This window comes from Marmota monax, unplaced genomic scaffold (genome assembly GCF_021218885.2).
Source record: "Marmota monax isolate L192 unplaced genomic scaffold, Marmota_monax_Labrador192_F-V1.1 WCK01_AAM20220418_F8-fsc01558, whole genome shotgun sequence".
NCBI lineage: Eukaryota > Metazoa > Chordata > Mammalia > Rodentia > Sciuridae > Marmota > Marmota monax.
The window spans coordinates 775-21,828 of record NW_026693646.1 but is presented as its reverse complement, the minus strand read 5'-3'; the positions used below and the strand labels follow the sequence as shown (position 1 = coordinate 21,828).

Below are 21,054 nucleotides of genomic sequence, written 5' to 3'. Positions count from 1 at the left end.
GATAGGTCTCAGTTTGCAGAATAGGACGTGACAAGAAGATCGGAGCTGCAACCAGCTCTAGAGAGAGAAAGAGGAGCCAAACAGAAAACAGAAGCTAAATGATACATTAAAAACCTGTAAGTCCCCCCACGAAGATTTCCTCTTCGGCAGGCTTCACTTTTAAACAAAGCTTTTTCATTCCATTGGTTTGGGGTGAACTGTTCCCGGAGATTTTGCTAAATGGATCGGTATGGGGCGAATTGGGTCCGCAGGGAAGAGTTTGTGGAGGCTGGTTTTCAGAGACTGCCTCTGTTGTAGGAAATCAAATGTAAATCTTCCCAGAGTCACTTACAGTACTTGTTTTTGGTGACTACTCTCAGTGGCCACTGGGGATTGCCTTCCAGGGTTCTGGGCTACGGTTTCCTCATTTGTAGGTTGGGGATCACTACTCTGTGAGCGATTCAAGGCGCGCAGACCCAGGTGAGGCGCTGGCAACCCGAAGTCCGCCGGGTTAGAGAAGCCAGAAGGAGCACGGAGACCAGAGAGAACCGACTGGCGGTGAGAGGACAGTCCAGCATCCTGGCTGCGGGCTATGCTGCCGCGACAGGCTTTGTGAGCCTAGAGGCGGCACAGGAAGTCTCTCCCTTTGAAGGCCGGACAAGGAGTGAGGCAGCTCTGGTGACAGTTGCTGGACGTTAGGGTGGTTGGGGCAAAGCTGTTGGTGAGCACGCTCGGGAATGAACTGGGCGCGCGCCCCCACACCCGAATGGCTGAAGGTGTTTTAAAAAGCCTATTTGAAAAATAAACAATCTGGGAGTAATCTTGATTATATTTCCCCAGTTGAGGGGGTTCATTTTTGTTCTGCTTTTTTTTTAAATTTTTTTATTGTTGGTTGTTCAAAACATTACATAGTTCTTGATATATCATATTTCACACTTTGATTCAAGTGGGTTATGAACTCCCATTTTTACCCCGTATACAGATTGCAGAATCACATCAGTTACACATCCATTGATTTACATATTGCCATACGTGATGAAATATTAAGAAAAACGACCTATATGACCTATATTCTCAAATATTCTGGAATAAATGTGTATTTTTTGTGAATATATGTCATACATAAATGAGAGATTGCTAATGGATCAAAATATTAACAATAGGTAAATCTGTATAGCAGGTACACTATTTTCCCATTTGTGCAACTTTTCTGCAAGTTTAATTACTTTCATAGAGATATTTTTCAAATGGACTACCAACTATGTTGTTCTCATATTTAACCTTTGAGATTTTAAATTCCCTCAACTGTTCCCACGGCACCCGACCCTCAGTAATGCTCAGTACCTGCTTTAAAATACTTGTCTCAGGTTCTACCATGGACCTAGGATTTTTTCTCACATGTAAAGCAACTAATATTTCAGTAGAGTTTTACAAAATACTAGGGAAGAGAACAAAACATATATATTTTTTAATGATACACAACGTAAAACCAAAGAGCCAAAATTTTAAGAAACTATGTTTACATCATATAACTCCTATTTTCTTTCCAATTTGGTACCACCTAGTCACATGTCTTCTGGGATTTTGTGGTAATTGGTTTTCAGATGTTTTTTCTGCTTACTAAGTTACTTACCTCTTCTTCACAGGATTCTCATTTTCAAAAAATGCATTGACTCCCTTTGTAACATCCTCTCCTTATTATACTCAAGCAATTTTTCTTTTTAAATACTTTACTTTTTAAACAATTTTTTTAAAGATATATTCTGTTATATTATGGATCTGCAATGTCGCCCTAAGCCAGCAATAATCAGAGGTAGAACTTTTGGGAAGTGTTTAGGTCATAAGGGCTCTGGCCTCATCAGTCGATTAATCCATTGATGGGTTCATAATTGAATACACCATTGGGAGGTGTTGGAAATTGTAGAAGGTGGGGCATAGTGGGAGGAAGGAAAGCACTGGAGGCATGCGCTGACAGGGTATATCTTGTCCTTGACCCCTTCCCTCATCTCTCTACTTTCTGGCCACTATGAGGCAAGCAGCTCTGCTGTGCCACATGCTCTGCATCATGATGTTCTGCCTTACCAAAGGCCCATAGAAATGGGGCCAAGTGACCATGGACTGAAACATCTAAAACCATAGCCAAAGTAAGTCTTTTCTCCTTTATGCTTATTTTCTCAGGTTTTTTGTCATAGTAATGGAAAGCTAATCAACACATTCACATACATAAAATTCAAGTGTATAATCAATGATTGTAATGTATTTACAGAGTTGTGCATCTATCACAAGTGAATTTTAAAATATTTTTGTGATTTCCAAAATAAACTCTGTACACTTTAGTTAGCATTCCTCTTACCCCTCATTCTCCCAGCCCTAAACAACTACTGCTCTATGTTCTATCTTTGTATATTTTCCCTTTTCTAGATATTTCATAAGACTGATATCATATGTGGTGATTTGTAATCGATTTCTTTCATTTAACAAAGATTTGAAGGTTCATTAATTTTTTAGCCTACTTCATTATTTTATTCCTTTTATGGATAAATTAGATTCTACTGTATGCACATACACCAATTGTCCATTCATTGGTTGGTTATGTTGGTTGTTTTCACATTTTGAATATTATGAATAATACTGCTATGAGCATTAGTGTACAAGTTTCTGTATGGATTTGTTTTCATTTGTCTTATGTATATACCTAAGAGTGGAATTGCTGGGTCATATGGCAATTCTGTTTTTAACATTTTGAGGAAATGGAAAACAGCCACACAATTTTATAGTCCCATAGGAGTGTATGAGTCTTCCAATATCTCCATATTCTCTTAAACACTTATTATCTGATTTTTTATTCTAGCCATCCTAGTGTGTGAAGTAATATCTTGGTGGTTTTAAATTATAGTTCCCCAAAGATTAATGAGTTCAACTATTTTTTTCATAAAATCCTTTATTTCTAATGGCATTTAGGGAAGGATGGTCCCCCAACTGTTTGACTGTATAATACAGTTAACTAGAAACATAATTCATTTTAATCATGTGAAAGGAAAAATTTATTTTCTTCTAAATACTTGTAAGCAATTTATATGTTTACAATCTCAGGTTTTTATCTACACTGTCATGGTTTAGATATTAGTTGTCCCCAAAAAGTTCCTATGTTATTGAAGGAATATTTAGAAGTGAAATGATTCGATGATGATAGCTGTAACCTAATTGGAACATTTTAGTTTGAATGGACTGAGTGTTAACTATAGGCAGGAGATGCATGACTGAAGGAAGTAGGTACTGGAGATGTGCCCCACAAGGATTTGCCTTTGCTGCAGCAGCCCACCCTCCTTCCCTACTCCCCTGCTTTCCCCCTCCCTCCCTACTTCCTTCCTTCCTGGCTGCCATGAATGGGTGAATGGATCAATGGATCAGTGCTCCTCCACCTCCTCCACCATACCCTTCTGCCATGATGTTCTGCTTCACCTGATACCCAGAGTCATGAACTTAGCGGACCATGTACTAAACCTCTTGAACTATGGCCAAAATAAGTTTTTTATCCTCTACATTTTTTCTGTTAGGTATTTGCATCACAAATATGCAAATTTGACTGACATACACATGTACAGTTTACTACTTCTATTCTTTTTTTCATTTGTATTTTCTATGTAGTTACAAGAAGACAATATTGTGCACTGAATTTTGTAAGGTTACTTCTTGAATGAAGTTGGGGAAGGAATTGAATGACTCCTCAGTGTTAAAAGGCAGAGCAGAACAGATTGTCAAATTATGCTCACTGTTTTTAATCGCCAATGCTATATACCTGTGTTCTGCATGTGTCTCTTGTATGATAAATATCATGGGAATATGATTGACACAGCCTACATAGCATATCACCTGAGAGATGGACTTTTAATCTTAATATAAAAGATGGGGGACACCGCACATGTCAAATGATAATTATGAAAGTTGAGTATAGGGTGCATGGGGAGTTTTATTGTTTAATCCATCCCTATATGTTTAAACATTTTTGTAATAATCTTTTTAAAAGAGAAAATGTTGACTGCCTCATAAGGAGAGGGAAAGACCAAAAAGAATGGTTGACAAGGTTGGGACAATCTGTCAAAACTAGATTTGAGCTCTCAGTAAAGACATTCTGGGAGTGTAATTCCTTTGAGGTTGGGACCTTGGAAGGAAAACATTCTATATAACAGGAAAAAAGGAGGAAAAGAGGAATTGATAGTGAAGTGTTTTTCATGCCAAGATCCCATATGAATGGCTTCAGTTCCTTTGTGATTTATGAGTCCAATACATCTGGTAAGTGGAGATGGCCTCATTTTGAAGAAAGTGCAGAAGGTTTGAAAAAAAAATGTGAGTAGTATAGAAGAGTGGATAAGGAATCAGTGACCTAAGCTCCATAAGGCTTGTTAACTGAAACTAAGCATAGAATAATAACTTGGGGGAATGAATGAGTGAATTATCTCTATTTAGTGCTAGTGTGTATCATGAATTTAGGGTGGTTCTAGTAGATTTATAAGATTTAAATCCAACAGCAATCAGTCACTTATAGGAAGACATTCCTGGAAAAGGTAGAGAGAAAGGGTTTGGCCAGAGAGTAAGGATTAAATGGGGTTGAATTAGGCCCATTTGGAGCAGTGCTAAATGTAGGTTGCCTGAGAGATCTTGAGGCCTACCTTGAAGAGGGAAGAAATAAATTAGTAGATAAATGAGTAAGTGCAAAAAATAAAGACTGGGAGTTGGAAAGCTGACAAATTGAGGACCTATAATGGAAGGATAGAGGGTGAGGTCAGAGGGAAGAAAGTCAGGCTATATTACTCCAGCGGCAGAGGTGTTCCTGGACATGGCTGTAAGTGAACTGGAATAGAAGGACCCTAATATGGGTTAAAAGGAACTAAGAGGTAAATTATTGGCAGGTCTCTCCAGATGGATGTTGGTGACTGATTCCTTACCCCTGCAAGTCCCTTGCCCATGGAACCCCTGCCACTTTTTGTTCTTCCCAGAGCCTCTGCAGAGTCTACTGTCTGAAACACTAAGCTTTAGATACTGCAAATCAATGGCATAACTCTGGAGTAAAAGAAGTATGGTAGAATGCAGGGGCTTTGGTACATATATCTTTTTCATTTCTATTTTTACATCCAGTATTCATAAATGTCTCTGGGAAAAAAAATTCAAGAGTACTCTGAGACAATGAAACCCATTATTTTGTATAATTAAAATGCACTAATTAAAAAAAAAAGCCTCTGGGAAACTCAACCCATTTTTGAGTCCCAATCTGTGCAAGTGCAGTTGCCTTCCCAACAGACCCCTATTTTAACAATAAATGTGTGCTGAATCTTGGTTAAAAGGAGCATTTTGTGCAGGTCTGTGATAAACCCTCAAATATCTGTGACTCTGGTGCATGGTCCAGGACTCAACTCTGGACTGTGAGCTGCAGGTGATGGAGGGAGATCTACCATGTCTCTAAGAAGCCCATGAAAGTCAAAAATGACGTCTCCATCCTGGAAAGTGAACTGTACACACTAAGGGCAAGATCTTGCATGTTGACACCAAGGTTACCCCTTAGCCCCACCCAAAAAGAGGTATGCTATGTTTGACAACAGCCACACAACCTCATGTACACTTCTGCCAGTATGACATCAGTAACCACTGTAGCACCTGATGAGCCTCAGGGAAGTGCTGGCAGGATCACACTGGGAAAGAGTAGTTGTTCACAATGTGGAGGTGATGAAGCATAATCCTTTCTTCCACCAGAAAGGTCATTTTTTCCCTCATTTTTTTGTTTTGTTTTGGTGTTACTTTCTCTCTTTTTAAAAAAATTTTTAGTTGATGGTGCTGAGAATTAAATCCAGTGCTTCACACATGCGAGGCAAGCACTCTGCCACGGAACCACAACCCCAGCCTCCTCTTTCTTTAAAGCATCTTTATTCTCAGCTTTATCTTACCTGAGAGTAAGGTAACTGCCTGGTTAAAATTCCTATCAACAACAGCTGGCTAACCTTTTGCTTTGCAAAAATACCAAGTCCAGGCAGCATGAAAAAGTAACCAGCAAGGGGAAACTCTTAAGTGATTTTCCAGTAAAGAACCATTTAAGGAACTACAATGGCAAGTTCAAAGTATGGTTATTTATAAGATATGCCTTATAAAAACTTCTTAAGCAGCACCTACCCTGCTCCTAAACCCTACCCCAATCACCCAGAATCCACTGCAGCAGTACCCCCTAAACATTCTCAAGCAAGTTTCACCCTTCTGTATGAACTCCTGATAACTGACATGTTTGTAAAAAATGACTAAGCCACTCTATTAACCATTCTCAGAATTGTTCCTGTCCTTCTCTCTCTCCCTGCCCTCATTGTAATTGGACACAACACCTTTATTTTTATGTGGTGCTGAGGATTAAACCCAGCGCCTAGAGGTGAGCGCTTTACCGCTGAGCCAAAACACCTAGCCCCTTGACTCTCTCTTTAGATATAGAAGACCTATCTTCCTCACTGCAGGGGGAAGGTGTGGGATGCCATATATAATGCCATTAAGGTTAAGCTAAGGGGTAGGAAGCAGTGCCACCTCCTCAGGTTTCAGCAGGAAGAGGAAAGGTGTTTTTTGAAAACATGATATCCCTTCCTTAATGAGAGGTCCAGGAGATTTGGTCACCTTTTTAGAAGTCCAGAGAGGCAATCAATAAAAGCTGAACTACTTTCTCCCCTTCCCTAAACACAAGGAGTAGGTTGCCAAAAAACCAAACCCCAACACAAGACACCATATTGTTAGAAAATTTATTGGGGAAAATCAGTATTCTCAAAAAGGGATAAATTATTTAGGGGGAAGAAAATTTTCTTTCTGAAAATTCTGGAGAAGCATTTTCTGTTTGAACAATAGGGACAACTCTCCCAACACAGTGCCTTTAGGAAGAGGAGCAGCAGCTGGAGCCACCTGACCAACTCTATATTTGCATGTAGTATTCAGATGGGGCAAGGGTTCCTTGTGCGGCATGGATGGGTGATGCTTCTGACATATCTTTTCCTGTACTGTCACACTTTTCTGGGGCTGTCTGCCCCTGTCCATGACCCATTTATTATTCCCTGTAGGATACCTCTGACCAGCAAAGCCAACTTCTTGGCTGCAGGATTTGGCACTTGGCACCTTAGCACAGGGAGTATTGACATTGAAGGCATGTTTCTGGATGGGTTCTGCCTGAACCGGCAATCCAGTCTTGTGCTGAATTTTCCCAGGCCTCATGGGGGTGGAAAGAGGCTTTTGCGGGGCGGTGGCCTCTACTCCATGCCGACCTGCTAGTTTCTCCTCTAGGATCTTCCCAATGTCTGTCATGATTTTCTGAGCTTCAGTATTCCCAGTAAAGGCAGCTCTCTTCTTAGCTGGGTTTCTGCCTTGCACAGATGATGAAGAGCTGCCATTTTTCAGAGAACCTTCTTGCCCTCTGCCTTTCATACCAAGATAAAGCCTTTGAAAAAAGTGTTTGAACTGGCTTTTAAAATTGTTTTCAGGAGAAGGCTGTCCCTTCAGTGATGGGGCTGAGGACTTGCTCCCAAGTGCCTCCTTTAGTGTTCTGTCTTGAGGGTGGGGGAGCTTCCCTCTAGGTTGGCGTGTCACCAACCCTGCATCCCCTCCACCAAACTCGCCTGTTTGGGGTACCAGAGGGCACACCCTTTTTGATGCTAATGGTATATTCTTATCCTGACACTTGCATAAGACATGTGTAGGGATCCCGGGTTCTTGCCCCTGCTCTGTGTTGATCCCTCTGTTGTCACAGTGGGCTTGTAGAACCTGGGGAGCTGCCATGTCCCCACTAGAGGCACTATGAAAATGAGTGAAGGAAGTCAAGGTCTTGCAAGTCAAGGTTTTGGGAGCTAAGGTCTTGGAAGCCAGGGTCTTGGAAGTCAACTTATCTGAGGCCAGAGACAACTCAGTAGAAAAGGCTGGAACCAGGCCCCGCTCCCTGCTCTCAATTTTCCTCTTCAACTCATTAAGCAACTGATTTTTAAGATCTAATGATTTGGAATCTTTGAGAACTGATATTCCTTCTGGGGGCCTTTCAATGGTTAGGGTTGATTCAACTTTATTCATATTCATATCTGTCACTGAGGAGCTTTCTGACTCTGTGGTCGTCAGGCTGTTCGTAGACTGTGATCGAATAGCACAAAGCTCCTTTGCCTTGAATATCTCCCTGGACTTGTTAGACATGGGAAAATATTCTAAATTCTTAATAATTTTTCTCTGAATCTTTTCTATACTATTGCTGGGACTCACTCCTTTATTCCATGATTTGGGTCTGGCCCCAGCCTGCTTTGTGGGCAACTTTGGGCTGCATTTATTGGCTATTACAGTCTGTTTCTGACTGTCTTTATCTTTGTCACTGTGTGGGAAGGGCAACGAAGCCCGTCTATCACCCTCAATTGCCTTGACATTCTCTGTAAGCTCAGGGTTGGTGTGAGAGGGTGAATGTGTTAGGGCCCTCTTATTTTCCTTGCTCACAGGTGAAGTGGCAGAAAGAGGATGATCTAGAGTAGGGCCTGAAATTATTGTTCCCACCTTGTTGATGTGAAAAGTACTAATGCTTTCTTTAAGGGGCTTGGAGATCCCAATTTTGGAATCCTTGCCAGAAGTAAGACTGGATGAGGAGGAAATGTTGGAGCGAACTGAGGACCAGGATGGGGTTCCTTTCATTTTGAAGATGTCTATGGATTCCTGAACCTTTTGGGGAAGCCCACACATCATCCTCTTATGGAACAGTTTAATATGGTCTTCCAAGATCTTTTGTTTGTTGGAACCAAGGAAGGATATATCCTGGGAGGTATTGAGGCCCTTGTCCTTACACACCAGTGGTACCAAATCTCTGTGTTTTGTTTGGCTAGGGGATTTCTCAGGACTAATCAATACTGGCTCCATAGAATGCAATGATCTATTCACAGTGCCAGGCATCTGACACACATTGATTTCCTCAAATTTCTTGCTCAAATGTATTTCTAGGGCTTCTGTCAGTTGTTTCTGAACTGAGCTCTCCTCTGAGATCTTTGATTTTTTTCCAAAAAGACTATTCAATTCGTTTTTTAGGTTTGTCTTAAACTCAGAGTCCAGATCATTATCTGGAGCCCCCTCTGAGTCACTCAATGGATCATCTTTTGTGCCAATCTCTAGACTATTTACTTTCTTCATTCTCTCCCCTAGTGGAAGTAATTCTGAGCTCTTCTCATGGAAACTTCTGGGATGGCTCAATTGTAAATCTTTGCTACTTTGACCCTTAAACAAAGAGATCCATGAAAGTCCATAAGTGGACTTTGACTCAGATATCTCGGAAATTTTTGTTTCAGGACTCATCCTTGATGACAGAGACTCATGGACTCTGCAGGGCAGACCCCACCGGTGTTGAATAAGCCTTTTCTGAAGGTGGTGCTCTAGCTTCTTCCGAAGCTCTTTTTTGAGGGGAAAATCTCCCGGAATGATGGTTGTTGGAGCATAAGCCTTGGAGGACCGTCTATCAGATAAAACACTGGGAGCTGCAGGACAAAACTCTTCCTTGGATTTTTGAACCACAGAGGGTAAACCCCACAAACTTTCCTGTCCTTTCTGTAATACATTATATTCCAAGTCATGAATTTTGGATGGCATGAGAGAGTGTACCTCATCCTGGAATCTATGAATCCTCACTCCACCATCACTAACCTGAGATGAAATGGGTGGTGACAAGGTAGGGACTGAAAATTGAAACTGGTCCTGGGGTGGGACAGGAGATTGGCACTGAAGCTGGTCCTGGGGTGGGACAGGAGATTGGCACAGTGCTTGGGTCAAGGGTTGAGATTGGATCTCAGGCAAGGACAGAGTTGGGGGAGGGGGTAGAACTAGAGATTCAGGGGCTTCAAAGGAACTAGGCATTGAATTGAAGCAGACATAGGTTGAACAGTCACCTGATTCAGGTACTATAGATTTCAAGGACTCACTAAGCAAAGATGGGAGACCCCAGAAGAATTGGGTACATTTTTTAGGTAAGTTATCCTCAAAGGTCTTAGGATCTGAGGACTGGTGGTCTACCTGCAATCCCTCTGATTTGCCTTCACTGCTCTGTGAAGGAAGGGAGACAGGTGAGTCCTGTTGCTCAGCAACTGACTCTAACCTTTTCCCTGAAGAATTCAATTGGTCGTCTGGCTTAAGTTCTTTTGGAAAAGATTTTTTTTCCTTTTTCTTTTTGTTCTGCATCAGGAAATCACCCTTCTTTTTTATATGTCTCTCCAGAAGGGCCAAGACATCAGGGCATAGAAATGAGAGGTTTCCGGGCTCTACAAGGATGGCTGTAGTATCACTCTCAAAAGAGGCCTCAGGAGGATGGAGGTCGAGGAGGTTTTTGTCATCATCAGAGTGCTCCAATTTAGATGGAGACAAGTTTTCAGCATGAGACTGGTTTCCAGAGAACTCTGACACTGGAAGGCTTGCACTGTCAGTGCATGTGGTTGTTGGGACATTAGTAGACAACCCATCAGGGCTATCCACCAGAGACAAAGGGGCTTCTGGTTGGAGAACAGGTTTTGCTTCTTGACTGTCAGTTGGTGGGGGAAGGGTTGGAACAGGTGGGGGAGGAGTTGGAACAGATGTTTGAGGTGGGATATGATCCACTGGCAATTTTGAACTCAAGGGAGAAGGCTCTGGTGGCAGAGAGTCACCCAGTAATGAGGGTCCAGGTAGGTCCATTAAAGGGGTAATTTGGTCAGGTGAACGAATAGAGGAAGGAAATAGAGTTGGCTCAGTTAAAGGAGTTGAAACTGAAGCTCCCGGAGGGATTGCAGAGACAACATCGGACAGAAAAACTGATGACTTTCTCACAGACGTCACGGAAGACACACGGGACACAGAATTAAGAGCATCTTCCAAGGACGCCTTACAGATCAGTTGACTGACCTCAGCTGCTGTTCTATTACACACCCTACAGAGCGGGTCTGGACATAACAGTCGCCGAAAGCGGAGGAAATCATTATTCTGGCTCATGGGACTGTAAGAGAAAGAAAGCCAAAGCTGTAACCAGAACCACTACAAGGTAAGCAAGATCTGCAGTTCTATGGGTGGTGGGGAGCCCGCTACCTGCTCTACATTCCACACATCTATGACCTCACAATACCCTCCCCTCCCAAGTTCTTTATTCACATACCCATGGCTATGGCTATCCCTCCTGTGATTAGGGCATGTTGCGAAGAATTCCTGGGGGACTGAATAAAGCATGCTAGGAAAGGAATCAGTAAAGGGAAATGACTAATCACCTTTTCAGAATAGAAAGCAGCTTCCTCCCCTCCTCTACTTCTCTCCGGCAAGTTCTCCGACCTGGAAAACCAGGACAGTTGGTTATATATAGTAAAGGTAAAAACACAGGTTATCATTCAGGAGTTTTTACAGGAAACAGGATATTAAAGTCAGAAAGCCCTAAAAATCTGCAGATAAGGTCATAAGTGTCAGGGATAATAGTAAGAAGGTTCACAGGTATATGTGGTTCCATTTAGAAAGTACTTTCACCTGTACCATCCTACATGCTGCTCAAAACCACCACCTGAAGCACAAGGATCAGTAGCTAACTCAGGATGAATCTAATCAGCCAAGAATTAGAGTAGTTTACACCATGTCACCAGACAGAAATTCTGACTCCAAGACAATCAGGGGTCTTTGGACATCTCACAGGGCCACCTACTTGGCAGTAAATGTCCAAGGCCCAGGTCCATCACTACTTCATTCACACCCAAGGAAGGGTGGGCAGGGAAGGGACTCTGAAGAATCTCTCAGGTCTCACTGCCTTCTCCTGAGCCTCTCCTCTGAGACCCTGCTTCCTGAGAGAGACTGCACCTAGAAACTGACATCCTCCAAGATCATGGAGCTGTAGGGAGATAGGAAAGTTCACCCTTATAGAGCTCAGGTTGAACAGGCAGAACCTTACCTTTAGATACTCCATTTCTCCTTCTCTTTGTTCCCTGACACTGAAAACAAAAAGAAAAGAATGAGGGGCTGGGGCTCATTTCTTTTACTCCTTTTGTTAACAAGCTTAGACATTCATTAGGCAAGAATTGGACAACTCTTCATTTTTAATTAGTAGAAATTGTATTCCTTCCTTTTATTAATCTTGAAGGGCAATGAAATATTTTCAATTTTTTACTTCTTTGATAATTTCAAAGGACATTTTTTTCTGTGAGATTCCACATTTGATGGTCTTAAACCCTCTGCGGAAGGAGGGCATAGAATCTGAGGCCAACAGTTACGTCTGGGCTCCCCCGGGGAACCCTGTGTCCTGGGGCAGAGCTCAGGCTACAGGCTCTACTCTGAGGTCAGCACTGCTGTCCTGATCAGCCCAATATGAAGGCTGGGTGAAGCACATCTGACATGGGAATGAGACTCAGAATCTAGTCAGAAGAGACCTGTCTCCTTCAGAGAAGCCACACTCTCTATCCAAACCAATCTGGAACCCTCCATCACACCCCAAAAGATAGTCTGTGAGCTTCAGATGGAAACCTTAGTCCTTCCCAAACCTCTGACTTCTTTCCCTAAAGAGTGAAGTTCTATCTTGTCCTCAGACTTCCCAAGTCACATCTCCTTTGAGCCAACCAAACATTTAGTAATGTGAGAATGGAAATAACAAATCACATTTGACATTTCACAAAACATTTCACATTTGACAAAATCAAGAAACTCCCTTGGGAGTTCACTCTGCTTCCTTACCTTCTTCTGGATGGCTTTATTTTTCTCGAGTGTTGGTGAAAATCGTTTCAATACCTGAAAGGACAGGTATAGAAAAAGCAACACCAACCCACTCAAAATGGTACTTTGGGGATCAATATCCCAAAGAATTGAACCAAGATCAACCATGGTTCAGTATGGCTATTCAGCAAAGAGAAAACATTCTTCATCTTCTGAATTGCTCGGTTGCCTAAGGCAAATGAGTTCTGAAGGTGCCTGGGCTTCTCTATATCTCCAGGCTTGCATCACACACCATTGAAGAGTCACAAAGGGAAAGGATTCTGAGGGTGGGGAGAGAAGACTTGAGGAGGTTGTGCCCCTCCTCCACCTGCCCACCAGCCAGCAGATCCTTCTGCTCAGGTCTGTTGTTCCATTTCCCACTCGACTCTTTCCTCATATCATGCCTTCATTATCTCAGGGAGCATTCCTGTTTGTTTCATGTGTAACCAAGATGTTTTACATGAGTCCCTTTTTACTGTTTGGATCCCTTGACTTACACCCCACCAATTCCACTGCCTTGAAAATCTGACATACACTGCCTGGAATTTTTGCTTGTACCAAGACATTTACACTCTTGGGTCACCTACATCCTTAAATCTATCTTATCTACAGAAAGCTTTTGCTTTACTCTAACTCACATGTAAAACTTAATGTTCTTTCATACTTATGTAGTTTTATAAGTTTCAATAGCAAATTTTTGTTTCAATCAGCCTGTAGTGTCTTCAATCACAGTGGCTCACTCTCATTAAAACTAATAATTTGTTAGTCAACACTGTGAAACAAAAATAAACATTAAAAAAAATCTAAATAAAATTGAAACTTCAAGTGATCTTGGAGATAAGTTTATAACGCTTGTTTTTTTCTGAAGTAGTGAAGATTAAACATAACAAAGACTATTGGATGTGCTCTATTTCCCACCCCCTGACAAATTGATCCAGTGTTTTCAAATCTGATAATCAACCATCTTCTCATTTTTTTTCAATTCTTCATTCATTATTTTGATCTAACTTGCTTTTAGCTACCTAAAATTCAAATATTCCCTGCCTCCATATCAATTTCATAATGCTTATATGACTTTCTCAAACCAGGAAGAGGTTATGGTGTGCTAAGGAATTGAACCCTCAGTCCTTGGTGGCAGGAAGCCACCTAAAATGTCAGAACCTTAGGGCAGATTCTAGTCTTGAAGAGCATTACCCTTGTGGGACACATAATTTTGATATTTTCCTAAGAAAATAAGAGTGTCTTGCCATGAAAAAAGCTATTAAGATCTGTGCTATATAAGCACCCTACTACTAATGGAAAATCAACTGCCAATCATACATGATTCAAGCAAAACTTTTGATATTTAAATAGCCCCAATATTGCCCCAGCCTTCTTCTTACACCTGCTTTTTAAAACCCTTTATCATCATGACAGCTATCCTCCTAACTGTCCCCTAACTTGTCATGTCTTTTTTAAACCCTGAAACCTCTTATCTGATGCCCATAACCCAGCAGCATTATTGATCTCTTTGACAGGATAAGGCAGCCTCCAAGCCAAGCAGTCTCTATTCAGTTAGGCAGGAGCAGGTACCCTGCCTTGAAGATCCCCCATCCTTTTGATATGCAGCCTCAGTCAGGTTTCCATTTAACAAATATTTACTAGTGAAGACTAGGAGACATGGACAGCTGTAAGTCACAGGCTCTGCCCTTATCCTTAAGGAGCTCATGTTGAGACTGTAGAGATAAGTCCTACACAGTTGGAAAGCTGTACAAAGGCAGAAGAAAGGTCCAGAACCCCTTAGCATTTGTTAATTCCCAAGAGATTTGTGGAGTAGATCAGAGACTGTGGGTGTTAACAGCTAGAACACATCATGCTCTGTACCAAGGCTTCCCTGCCTGTCTCCCCAGTTTTCTGAAACAAAATCACAATCCTTTGGGAAGATAAAGAAAATCTTTTCTCTCTCTCTCTCTCTCTCCCTTTCTCTCTCTCTCTCTCTCTCTCTCTCTCTCTCTCTCTCTCGGCAGGGGGTGGGTACTGGGGATTGAACTCAGGGCCACTCGACCACTAAGCCCCATCCCCAGCCTTATTTTGTATTTGAGATAGGATCTCATTGAGTTTCTTAGCACCTCCCCATTGCTGAGGCTGACTTAGAACTCATGATCCTCCTGTCTCAGCCTCCCAAGCTGCTGGGGATCACAAGCATGTGCCATAGTGCCCAGCACCTGTTCTCTTTAAAATGGCATTGTTGGCTATGTATTCTTTTTTTTTTTCAGAAGAAGATATATTTAATTTTATTTTTCCATATTTTATTGTTACATTATAGTTTCACATAATGGTAGGATTCATTGTTACAGATTCATACATGCACACAATATAACAATATAACTTGGCCAATATCATTCCCCAAGATTTCCCCTTTTCCTCACTTTCTCCTTCCACTGGCCCCTTTCTTCTGCTCTTCTGATCTTCCTTCAATTTTCATGAGGTTCTGCTCAACCATTCTTTTCCTCTTTCCTCTATAGTTTCTACATGAGAGAAAAAAAGCACACAACCCTTGACTTTCTGAGTTTGACTTATTTTAGTTAACATAATATTCTCAAGTTCCATCCATTTTCCTGAAAATGACATGATTTAAAACTCCTTTGTGTATGTACGCCACAGATTCCTTTCACAGATTCACAGATCCATTCATCCATGTTGGACACCTAGGCTGGGTCAATAGTTTGACTATTGTGAATTGTGCTGCTATAGTATATTTCTTAGGATAAATGCCAAGGAGTGGTATAGCTGGATCATAAGGTGTTCCCATGCCTAGTCTTTAGAGGAACCTCCATACTGATTTTCATAAAGGTTGTACTAATTTACAACCCTACCAGCAGGATAAAAGTATTTCTTTTAAAAAATAAATGTTGGCAAGGATGTGAGGGAAAAATATATAATCATCCATTGTTGGTGGAACCAACCTAGGTGTACTTCAACAAATGGGTAAAGAAAATGTGGTATATATACACAATGTAATTTTACTCAGCCATAAAGAAGAATTATGGCATTGTAGAGGTCTTTCACCTCCTTGGCTAGATTTATTCCTAAGGTCATTGGGTTTTGAGATTTTTTGGTTTACTTTTTGTTTGTTTGTTTGTTTGTTTGTTTGTTTTTTTTTTTAGCTATTTTGGATAAGATTTCTCAGCAGATTCATTGTTGATATAGAAGAAAATTATTGACTTTTGTATGTTGATTTTTTAACCTGTTACTTAGTTGAATTTATTAATTCTAGCAGTCTTCTGGTAAATATTTATGGATCTTATACGTATGGGTTCATATCTGCAAACATATAAACATATCTGATAATTTGACTTCTTCCTCTCTTATTTTTATCCTTTTTTTCCTTCTCTTGCCTAATTGCTCTGACTATAATTCCTAGCACTACATTGGACTAGAGTGGTAAAAGCAGTCACCCTTGTCCCAAATCTTAAAGGAAATACTTTCAATTTTCCTCCATTCACAAAGATGTTGGTTTCAGACTTATCATAAATAGCCTTTATGATGTCAACATAAGATCATTCTATCCTAGGCTAAAGAAAAATTAAAGGGACATGAATAGGAAAAGAAGAGTTCAGACTATCCCTATTTGCCAATGACATGACTCATGATTCTCTATTTAGGAAAAAAAAAAAAAAAACTTTACCAAAAACTTCTAGAACTCATAAACAAATTCAACAAAGTAGCAGGATATAAAATCAACACCCATAAATCAATTGTGTTCCTATAGACCAATGATAAATTAGCTAAAAAATAAATTAGGAAAGCTATCCCATTCATAATAGCCTCAAAAAGAAAAAAAAAAAGAAGAAGAAGTACTTAGGAATCAATCTAACAGTAGAGGTGAAAGACCTATACAATAAAAACTACAGAACACTCCAGAAAGAAATTGAAGAAGACCTTAGAAAATGCAAAATCCCCCATGTTCATGGATAGGCAAATTAGTATTATCAAAATGGTCATGCTCTCAAAAGCACTAAACAGATTTAATGTAATTCCCATTAAAATTCCAATGATGTTCTTCATAGAAATGGAAAAAGCAGTTATGAAATTTATTTGGAAAAACAAGAAGCCCAGAATAGCCAAAGCAATCCTTAGTGAGAAAAGTGATGCAGGAGGCATCACAACACCAGATTTTACATGATACTGCAGAGCCATAGTAACAAAAATGCCATGGTACTGGCACCGAAACAGACATGAAGACCAATGGTACAGAATAGAAGACATAGAGACAAACCCACATAAAAACAGTTATCTCATACTAGACAAAGGCACCATAAGCATACATTGGAGAAAAGATAGCCTCTCCAACAAATGGGTGCTGGGAAAACTGAAAGTTCGTGCATATCAAAATGAAATTAAACCCCTATCTCTCACCCTGCACAAAACTTAACCTGAAGTGGATCAAGGACCTAGGCATTAGACCTGAGACCCTGAACCTACTAGAAGAAAAAGCAGGCCCAAATCTCCATCATTCAGCTTAGGAACCAACTTCCTCAACAAGATTCCTAAAGCACAAGAAGTAAAATCAAGAATTAATAAATAGGATGGTATCAAACTAAAAACTTTTTCACAGCAAAGGAAATAAGAATGTGAAGAGAAAGCCTATGGAATGAGCGAAAATCTTTGCCACTGCAACATACACACACACACACACACACACACACACACACACTAATCTCCAGGATATATAAAGAACTCAAAAACTTAACACCAAAACCACAAATAACCCATCAATAAATGGGCAAAGGACTTGAACAGACACTTCACAGAAGAAGAATTATGATCAGTCAACAAATATATGAAAAAATTTTCAACATCTCTAGCATTTAAAGAAATGCAAATTAAGACTACATTAAGATTTTTATCTCACTCCAGTCAGATGGCAATTATCAACAATCAAGTAACAATAAATGTTGGGGAGGATGTGGGGGGAAAGGTATTGCAAATTGTTGCAACCACTCTGGAAAGCAGTATGGAGATTCCTCAGAAAACTTGGAATGGAACCACCATTTGACCCACTCATCCCACCAAAAGGACTTAAAATCAGAATACTACAGTGACACAGCCACATCAATGTTTATAGAAGCTCATTTCACAATAGCTAAGCTATGGAACCAACCTAGGTACCCTTCAACAAATGAATGGATAAAGAAAATGTGGTAGGGGTGAGGATGTGGCTGAGTGGCAGAGTACTTGTCTTGCATGTGTGAAGCACTGGGTTCGATCCTTAGCACCACACAAAAACGAAATAAATAAATGAAGGCATGCTGTCCATATACAACTGTAAAAAAAAAAGAAAAATGTGGTATATATACACAATGGAATATTACTCGGTCATGAAGAAAACTAATGACATTTTCCAGCAAATGGATGGAACTGAAAACTATCATGCTAAGTGACATAAGCCAATTCCCAAAATACAAAAGCTGAATGTTCTCTCTGATATGTGGATGCCAGCACACAATAAGGGGTGCAGTGTTGGTAGGAAGAATAGAAGTTCATTGGATTAAACAAAGAGGAATGAAGGGAAGGGAGGGGAATGGGAATAGGAAAGACCATAAAATGAATCAGACATAACTTGTCTATGTTTAAATATGAATACACAACCAATGTAACTCCACATTGTGTATAACCACAAGAATGGGAAGTCATACCCCATGTATGTATAATATGTCAAAGTACACTATATATAGATAGATGCACACACACACACACATATATATACATATATATGACAATACAATAAGTACACAGACACCACATACACACACACGCGCGCATGCATACACACACACACACACACATGTCGCGACCCCTTGCCCGCAAGGAAGACGCAACTCGAGAATCTTCTTTCAACAGTTTATTCAGGTCCCTGGATATTTCTTCTTCTTTCTCTCTGATGCCCCTCCCAGCCTTAATAAAGCATCCCAAGCCCCAATGCAAAGCTGCCGCGTGGAGCTTTCTCACAGGGTGGTGAAAAATCATGTGCCAACTTTCCCAGATAAGGAGTTGTTTGTCACAGACCACAGCGGAGCCAGCGTCATCTTGTAATGGCGACCATAATCTGCAGAAACGGCAGAAGCGGCTCACCACAGTTCCCCCTTTTCTATTTTATTAAAACAATACAGGCGAGAGTAGAGGTCCTATCCCACTGTGCAGAAGTGGCTGCATAGTATGGCTCAGTCCCAAGGAGGGCCCTTCCCCAGATCTGAGGCCATATCAGCCGACGCCTTTTTTCGTGGGGCGGGGCGTGAACGCGTCTAACCCGCATGCAATAGGACATGCTCTCCTTGAGGTCCTCTTCAAGGATCACTCAAGTGCAGTGCCTTGCCTCGCATCCTGTATCGTGACGATGGTGGACGAAGGGGGATAGCTGAGGCTGAACTGTGGCTGTTTATAACGACAAACAAGTTGACAGCACCCTGAAAGAAAGGCACGAACTTCAAGGCGATAGAAAAGCACTAGTGTGGAAACCCATCTGCGTGCAATGGCAGTAAGACCGGCAGAGTGCAAGGGCTTTCCAACACTAAGAGAATAACAAGGAAAGTCATGTCGATCCCAGTGCAATGTTATAATAACTTGGGGTGTAACGACCATGACAAAGGTTTACTGCTTAAGATGCGCAAGCCAGACTTGAGGCGAGTTGCCATTTTCTAAAGCTGCAAGAGCTTGTATGATCATAGCCTTTTCTTGTGCATGGCGAGTCTTAAGGCGACAGAGAAGCCACAAACAGAGTACAACACTGAAGCAACACATTGCACCAAAAATGCCTACTCCCACCCACTCTTTGAAGAAGGAAAAAGCAGAAGATATCCAATCGGTGAATTGACCCAAAGTCACTGGTTCGACACGGGTACTATTCAAAACAGCAATCTGAGTTAGTTGAGACTGGATCAAGTTTTCTGCTTCCATGGACCAGGTTCCGGATAAATATTCCCCGATGATGCGGGAGGCATTTCTGGAATCATAAAATCTGACAGAGGTTATGCATAAATGTGCACGTTGATCAATACAACCCAAAAGCACCAAGTCGGCCAATTCTTCTACCTGAGCTTGGAGTAAATCTATTCTTTGGTTGGCAGCTAAAATCCCTGACAAAATATGTTGATTAATTGAATTTTGGGACTCAAGTATGGTAGAAGTTTGTTGAACAACTTGATTAATGGTGGCAGCAGTTTGTACTTGACTGGCCATGGCCACTCCGGCCGTAACCGCTGCAGCAGCAGACACTGCCACAGCTGTCACTATAGCTGCCGTAATTCCAAAATCTCTACGGGCTCTAATCAGTTCAACAATAGGAAATGACTCTGGATCTGCAGTAACCGGGATCGGGACAAAGGTTGGAAATTTTCATAACCACTGCCGTAGTCCAGGAGCCATTCCAACACTCAGACAAATAACAGGTAATATTAGAGCAATTAAGCATCCCCTGTAATGTAACATTAGCCAAAAGAAACAGGAACGGAGATTGAAGACGGACTGCTGCGGAGGGTAATGTAGCATTAGATAATTGTGAATTATTTGCAGAAATTTTAAGCCTCCTACCTCACTCCGAGTCTTGGGTACTGCCAGAAACATTAAACAGCCAACTTTGGACTCCTAATATTTCCCTGGGGAAACACAAGCGCGGACTAGACTAGCCCAATCTGAGGGAGTCATGCAAAATCTAGTAAGTCCCTCCACCTGAGTGAGAGTGAAAGCGGCATCTATGCCATAAGTGCGGACAGATTCTGCCAAGGTTTTAATTAGCTTAAAGTCTAAAGGCTCATGATATCTTCCCCTGTTATTGTCCTGAAATACAGGGTATGCAAGTCCCATATCTGTTTTAACTGTCCTCCAAACTTGTGCATGAAAAGATCTCCCGGAACCTTGGCTCCCCCCCACATACGGAGGTGGGGCAATCGGCACCATATCTTCTTCTAGATATTCTACCTCCTCCTCCTCAGAGTTTTGTTGACCGATGTTAACTCCCTTCCCCTTCTTACAGTAGGCCTGCGTGCCCTGTGTCTCCTTTTTCTTCTTTTTCATTTTTATCTTATGTAGTTGTTGTAACAATATATCAAGGTCCTCAGAACTCTCTGAGTCGCTTGTGTTCTCAGGCGTTTTTAATTCGGTCAAGTCTGGGTAGAGCCTTCTCCTATTTTTATCTTCAGGCTCTTTTGCCTTCTCACTACTGTTACTTTTAATACTCTCTGCCACTTCACTACATGATCCTTCAGATTTTTCCTCATGCAATTGCTCAAGAATAGCTTGACCCTCACTCACAGCTTCCTGGCATTTACCATCTGTAAGGCAACCACGGACCATTTTCCAAAGGGGTATCACCCCACCCTCTAA

At 41.2% G+C, this 21,054-nt stretch overlaps 1 protein-coding gene and 2 long non-coding RNA genes across 7 annotated transcripts; 1 reads left to right on the top strand and 2 right to left on the bottom strand.

Annotated features, from left to right (window-relative positions):
• The first annotated feature begins 223 nt into the window (after positions 1-223).
• Positions 224-16,472, top strand: LOC124103247 (uncharacterized). The gene is made up of 3 exons (XR_006855146.2): positions 224-537; positions 9,300-9,676; positions 10,219-16,472. It is a non-coding gene; the product is annotated as an uncharacterized LOC124103247 (long non-coding RNA).
• On the bottom strand, positions 6,733-15,202 carry LOC124103246 (spermatogenesis-associated protein 31D1). 5 transcript variants are annotated; one of them, XM_058584083.1, is made up of 5 exons: positions 15,102-15,122; positions 11,900-11,939; positions 11,657-11,792; positions 11,235-11,295; positions 6,733-10,969 (listed from the first exon to the last, which is right to left on the bottom strand). In XM_058584083.1, the coding sequence occupies exons 3-5, from the start codon at positions 11,685-11,687 to the stop codon at positions 6,784-6,786; spliced, it is 4,278 nt and encodes a 1,425-aa protein (XP_058440066.1). In that variant the 5' UTR covers positions 11,688-11,792; positions 11,900-11,939; positions 15,102-15,122; the 3' UTR covers positions 6,733-6,783. The 5 variants fall into 5 exon arrangements, with proteins under 5 accessions (XP_058440066.1, XP_058440065.1, XP_058440067.1 ...); XM_058584082.1 differs by having other exon boundaries at positions 11,657-11,815; positions 15,102-15,119; XM_058584084.1 differs by lacking the exon at positions 11,657-11,792 and having other exon boundaries at positions 15,102-15,202.
• A 2,092-nt stretch (positions 16,473-18,564) lies between the features above and the next one.
• LOC131424755 (uncharacterized) lies at positions 18,565-20,744 on the bottom strand. Its single transcript, XR_009228256.1, has 2 exons — positions 20,263-20,744; positions 18,565-19,690 (listed from the first exon to the last, which is right to left on the bottom strand). It is a non-coding gene; the product is annotated as an uncharacterized LOC131424755 (long non-coding RNA).
• Between the last annotated feature and the right edge of the window lie 310 nt (positions 20,745-21,054).

Bases quoted from the DNA above. Each gene is read 5' to 3' on its own strand.
- LOC124103246 (XM_058584080.1), bottom strand. From the start codon at position 12,822: ATGGTTGATCTTGGTTCAATTCTTTGGGATATTGATCCCCAAAGTACC. The intron at 11,940-12,675 runs GTAAGGAAGCAG...TTTTGTTTTCAG, and splicing joins ATAAAGCCATCCAGAAGAAG to TGTCAGGGAACAAAGAGAAG. The intron at 10,970-11,234 runs GTGATTAGTCAT...TTTCTCTTACAG, and splicing joins CTGCTTTCTATTCTGAAAAG to TCCCATGAGCCAGAATAATG.